Raw genomic sequence first — 5,370 nt, 5'->3', positions numbered from 1 at the left:
TATATCATCAGAAATGTGTTCTATGTGGTCCACTTATAGAACACATCCTTTAAGGAGAACTGGCTCTGGGTTCTTATGGGTTAAGTATGTCCACCAGAAGGAAAATGAACTTTACCTCTCTATATCATACAACCCTACGCAGAAGTATTTTTTTTTTTTAGATTAACTGACAACTGACAACTTTATATTTACCTTACAGATTTCAAAATGGGAGCAACATTTTCGGCAGGAAACCTTTAAAGCTACATTTTTACCAAAGCCCTTTTTCTTCAAAGAAAGACCCTGCTTTTAAGCTGCTATTGTTAAATGTTTTTTTTTAATTTAATCATCATTATTTCAGAAACGAAGCGAGTCATGTGGTTTTATGATTACCCATTTATTATTTTTAAACACAACTTAACGTATTGGATATTGCCTCAAATATTTAAAGCAGTCACTAATGAGACCATAAAGAGATGCTTGAAATGAAGAATACATAAGAGAGAAGACATTTAGGCTGCAGAACCCACAAGCTAGCGGTGAAGAACATCTAGAAAGAAAAAGTATATAACTTTCATAATCTTCAGCTGATCTCAAATTCACAAGGTTGAAATGACAAGTCATTTACTCATTTAAGTAAGTAGGTGAGCACATCAACACACATGAACAAGTCAGGCAAAAGAAAATATGAAAACAAAAAAACTATCGGTAACACTTTACAATAACCATCATTTATAAATGGTAAACAGATTTAGAGTTTATTAATGTTTAATCATAATTTATAAACCATATATAGGCCATTTAGTAAATAGAAAATGTATTAATGCTGAACTATAATTTATAAATGCCAAATAGAAGGTATATTAATGTAAATTGATAGTTACTTTACCATAAACAAACAATTACATTATGATTATTAGTTTATTCATAGTTTTGCACTCAATATAACATGTTTAACACCATATTAAGTATGTAAATTACTTCAAAATGATTCTTATACCTTTAAGAAATTGTTTGAAAACATTTAAAGATTAAATATGTATAGCACTTTGTAAATGGTTAATAATTGGTTTATAAACCATCTATAAACATCACTTAGATGGTTATTGTTAAGTGTTACCAAACTATCTTTAAAAATTTAAGTAAATTATAGTTGTTCTTTTTGAATTATTATTATTCTTCCATTAATGTTTTTCTTTAAATCCAAATTTTTTTCAACTTTTTTAAGAACAGTTCTTCTGTCCATCTTCTAGCAGCACTCTTCCTTCAGTCTGGAACTCCAGCGCTCTCCAGTTGAGCACGTTTCCTGGGGGGAAGTTTAGATCAGACGCATAGTCCTGGATCTGACAGGGGGACAGGACGTGGTCCCACATGTGGACATCAGACAGCATGCCAGCGAAAGACTGATTAATGTCAAAGCCTCCACCGAAGGAATCCTGCTCCTGTAACATTTGACATAAGAGACAACATATCATTAGCCTCATAGCATAATTGCCTAAGTCATATTTTGGCCAAATTGTGATATCTGCCTAACTTTACTCTCCTACCACTGCTGCATCTTTCTGCCTTATTGCCTATGTTCTCCCTATCAGAACACTTGTTAGAGTCCAAAATCACTTTCTGCCTTAGTCATCTCTGTGACTTAGGCATTTTTGCGGCTACATACAAACCAAACTACATTATTTATATGCAAGAGAAAAATTGCCTTAGTCAGGGCATATTCTGCCTAAGTCACTTTTATCTGTTTTGAAATCAATGTGTTTAATTTTTTATGCAAACTTGTTCTATTTGAACTTACTGTTACAATATCAATTAAAAATACCAATGGGCTTACTAAAAAATTGTGTTTTTTCTTGTTTTCCGAAAACGTTCAACTATGACTTAAGCAAATATGCTATGAGGCTAACAATATGTATTATATGATGCATTCATAATACTAATTTTTTTCTCATGTATTGTTTGAACACATACAATAAATTACAAAATAGTGATAAATCAAACATATTCGCAGCTGAGAATTAGATGTATAGATTTTTTACCAATCAGGCTGGTATTGATCTTCTTATCTACTAAATATAATAATCATTATCATATTACCAACAGTGTTGAACCATTCCAATAAATTAAATATAGTGCTTAAAACCCGTACCTGTCCTAAGACAATTTTAATAGGGCCGCTGATGTGGGATCCAGTGCTGAGGGATTTTCTGCTTGAGGGCTTTCCGTCTAACCACAGCTGTGCTAGTCCAGTCGCTGAATCCCACGTGGTACAAATTGAGTGCCACGTGTTCAGTTTGTAGTCCTGCCCTCCAAATAATACAGCTTTATTTCTGATTGTAAAGTGAATCCCAACATTAGCATACACGTAAATCGCAATGTCATTATCAACAGAAGGTGTGGCCAGAGAGAAAAGGCTGTGATCTCTGCGGAGGTCTGTGAAGGACCTGTAGGGATGACAAAAACATAATTATTTATGATTATTTCTACTGTTAGAGGTGCTGTTGTGTCATTCATTTTGCATATTCAACACTACCTGAGACAGACGGTAACAGCCCCCAGAACCTGTCTTGATGTTGTCAGCCTCACCTGAGCTGTGTTAGTTTGTTGCGGGAAGGTGAACATTTTACCTGACAGATCTTTAAAAAGAGGGAAAGTCAAAATCAGAATGTGAAAAGTGTATTGTATGATTAAAACAAATTCATTGCACAAATGAAAAACAACATTGTTATTGTTATTTATATAAACCTCATTTTAATTTTAGAAGAAACACGACTGAGCTTAAAGGTAACAAAAGTCCAAAGGAAACAAACTGCTGTAACACAGATACACCTGAATGTTTTAGTTCTTGTGATGTTTAATTTTTGTTTTCTTCTTGATATTTTTTACCTTGAGGAACGGCAGCACATGCTGTCAGCATCAGCAGTAGGAGATACAAGGCCATCTAATATAGAGACAAATACACACACAATACTGAGAGTTAATAATAATATCAATAATAATTATACATAATGATAATGTAAGTAATTATAATTATTATTATACTTATATACTAGCTGACTAGAACCAACAATACAGATAGAGAAAGTTTCAACTGTCTGTATATAATGCAGTCAGGTTACATTCCTTTAATTTGCATGTATATGTGATGCCTTGATCTTACCTTGAATCCTGAGTCACAGAGTTGTCTGCAGCAGTGAATGGAGTTGTGACTTTTATACTGTGGTTGCTTCCTAATTATGGCTTTAACATCTGTCTTATAGGGAAAATTACACTTAAAAACAAGATAAGAATTTGTTAATTTTACTTATAAGACAGATGTTTACTGTCTTGTCTTGTTTGTTTTTAAGTATAATTTTGCGAAGTGTAATTTTCCTTATAAGACAGTTGTTAAAGCCTCAGTCAATATTTTAGATGAGCAATTCACTGGAATCTGACGCCCTGAATTGCAAACAAGGAAGGAGAGAAGAAAAAAACAAAACACTGAGTTAACACATAGATGCGTAAGTGAATCAAAGGTAATTTCCTTGTAATATTTTCGTAATGAAAAGTTTGAATGATTTCATATTCCAGTTTTTTCCTCAAAAATATGTTATTAATATTATTTCAACATTTAAATTTTTAACTTACCTTTTATACATTTTAAGAAATTGTAGTTTTTGTATTACACCCCCACTCTTCCATAGGTGGGTCAAAAATGACCCACATTCATTTTCTATGGAATTTCATGGAAAATGTATCAAACAATGGGAAGGTGTGGGGTGACAAAAGCCAGAACTCAGCCACAGGAAAGAAGCAGACAGGGCCAAGCAAAGAGAAAGAGGTTTGAGATCTGCTCAAGCAGCAAAGATCGTAAAGTCAACAGTCAGTTTGGGAAGATGTGTGTGTGTGTGTGTGTGTGTGTGTGTGTGTGTGTGTGTGTTATTCTTTAACACACACATGATGCACACATATAAACTGTGTTTTGTATTGACCAAAATATACCAAAGGTCATTTTTCACCTACTCCTGAGAGAGTGTCCAGTCATTTTAATGACTTTTTTTTTTACTTTTAGTCCTTTAGTCCAACATAAAATGTGATTTTGAATCTTTTTTTTACTTTCAAAACACTATCATGCTCAATAAAGAATTTTAAATGTTGCAAATGTGCATTAATTTCAGAGTACACTGAGACATTTAACTGCATCATTTTCATTTTCACCATCAAGTTGGTGTGTTCTAAAACTTTTGACCAGTAGTATATATATATACATATATATATATATATATATATATATATATATATATATATATAATTTTGTACAATTGGGTGAAAATATTTTAAATCAGGAGATGAAATTGAAGAAAAGACAATGAATTATTCATGCAAAGAAATTTATTTTTAAAGTTACATTTGAAATGGAAAACTTTTTTCTTAATCATAGTTTGGTTACATTGTTTTTTTTCTTTCCAGGGTTTAAGATAAAAAAGATTTTAAAAAGCAAGGGCGCCCCCAAACCAAGTGGAAATGAATCCCTCAAAGACACTGATGTAGCAACCGAAGAACTACCCGTGTCATTATACGGACCACATGATTTCCTATTGGCTACAGTAGATACATGTAATGTACAAAGTTGGATTGAGCCTCTGAAACATGAAACAAATCAAAAGAAATATGTTGCATCACGGCTAGTTGAGCTGTTATCAAGAGATGCTACATTTTCAGGGCCCCCCTGCCCTCCACTGATGTGCTGAATATTGTTAAATGTTTACGTCACTATGCGGACACACTGCAAAAAAAGAGAAGTTGGGTGAGCTCTAAATTTCAAGGCAACAAACTTCGCTAAAATTTTAAGTTGGACAATTAAACTGAATATTTTAAGTTTTGTTTTTGAGTTTGCTCAACTCTGAATTTCTCTGGCACGATTGTAACGCCGCTATGAAATGTCAGCTAATGTTGTGACCACAATTTTGAGTTAGCATTGATACGCTAATGGCTACTCTTGTAGCTGTAACAAGCAGCGCCGCTAGCATCAGTTAGCCGCTAGCATCAGTTAGCCGCTAGCATCAGTTAGCCGCTAGCTTTTGCTAATGACCGAATTTCACAACAAAGAAATAAGAGTTATCAGAACTATTGTCCCTTGTTGTGAACTCCAACTTAAAGATATAAGTAACAACAACTCACCAACTTGTTTTTGAGCAGACAACTGGCTTCCTTTGTTGTGCTAACTTACATTATTGCCCTAAATGTCAATAATTTATATTTCCAAGTTTTACCAACTTAAATCACTGTTTTAGGCCAAAAAATACAAGTTTGCTTTTTTGCAGTGCATGAGACAGGACTCCAGTTGCACATTTGAAGCTAAACAAATCAAGCAAAAGAAAAGACCCTTTGTGGAGCATTATAATGCTCGTT

General features: G+C 33.5%; 1 protein-coding gene across 1 annotated transcript; it reads right to left on the bottom strand.

Annotated features, from left to right (window-relative positions):
- Positions 1-1,202: 1,202 nt before the first annotated feature.
- On the bottom strand, positions 1,203-2,920 carry LOC131975842 (C-reactive protein-like). The gene is made up of 4 exons (XM_059338624.1): positions 2,866-2,920; positions 2,513-2,615; positions 2,129-2,423; positions 1,203-1,421 (listed from the first exon to the last, which is right to left on the bottom strand). The coding sequence occupies exons 1-4, from the start codon at positions 2,918-2,920 to the stop codon at positions 1,203-1,205; spliced, it is 672 nt and encodes a 223-aa protein (XP_059194607.1).
- Between the last annotated feature and the right edge of the window lie 2,450 nt (positions 2,921-5,370).

This window comes from Centropristis striata, chromosome 8 (genome assembly GCF_030273125.1).
Source record: "Centropristis striata isolate RG_2023a ecotype Rhode Island chromosome 8, C.striata_1.0, whole genome shotgun sequence".
Taxonomy (NCBI): domain Eukaryota; kingdom Metazoa; phylum Chordata; class Actinopteri; order Perciformes; family Serranidae; genus Centropristis; species Centropristis striata.
This window is presented reverse-complemented; position numbering and strand designations above follow the sequence as displayed.

What these genes read in the sequence shown, in the direction of transcription:
- LOC131975842 (XM_059338624.1), bottom strand. Translation starts at nt 2,920, where the DNA reads ATGGCCTTGTATCTCCTACTGCTGATGCTGACAGCATGTGCTGCCGTT. An exon ending in ATGTGCTGCCGTTCCTCAAG is followed by an intron (nt 2,616 to 2,865) that starts GTAAAAAATATC and finishes CTCTTTTTAAAG; the next exon opens with ATCTGTCAGGTAAAATGTTC. An exon ending in GCTGTTACCGTCTGTCTCAG is followed by an intron (nt 2,424 to 2,512) that starts GTAGTGTTGAAT and finishes TCATCCCTACAG; the next exon opens with GTCCTTCACAGACCTCCGCA.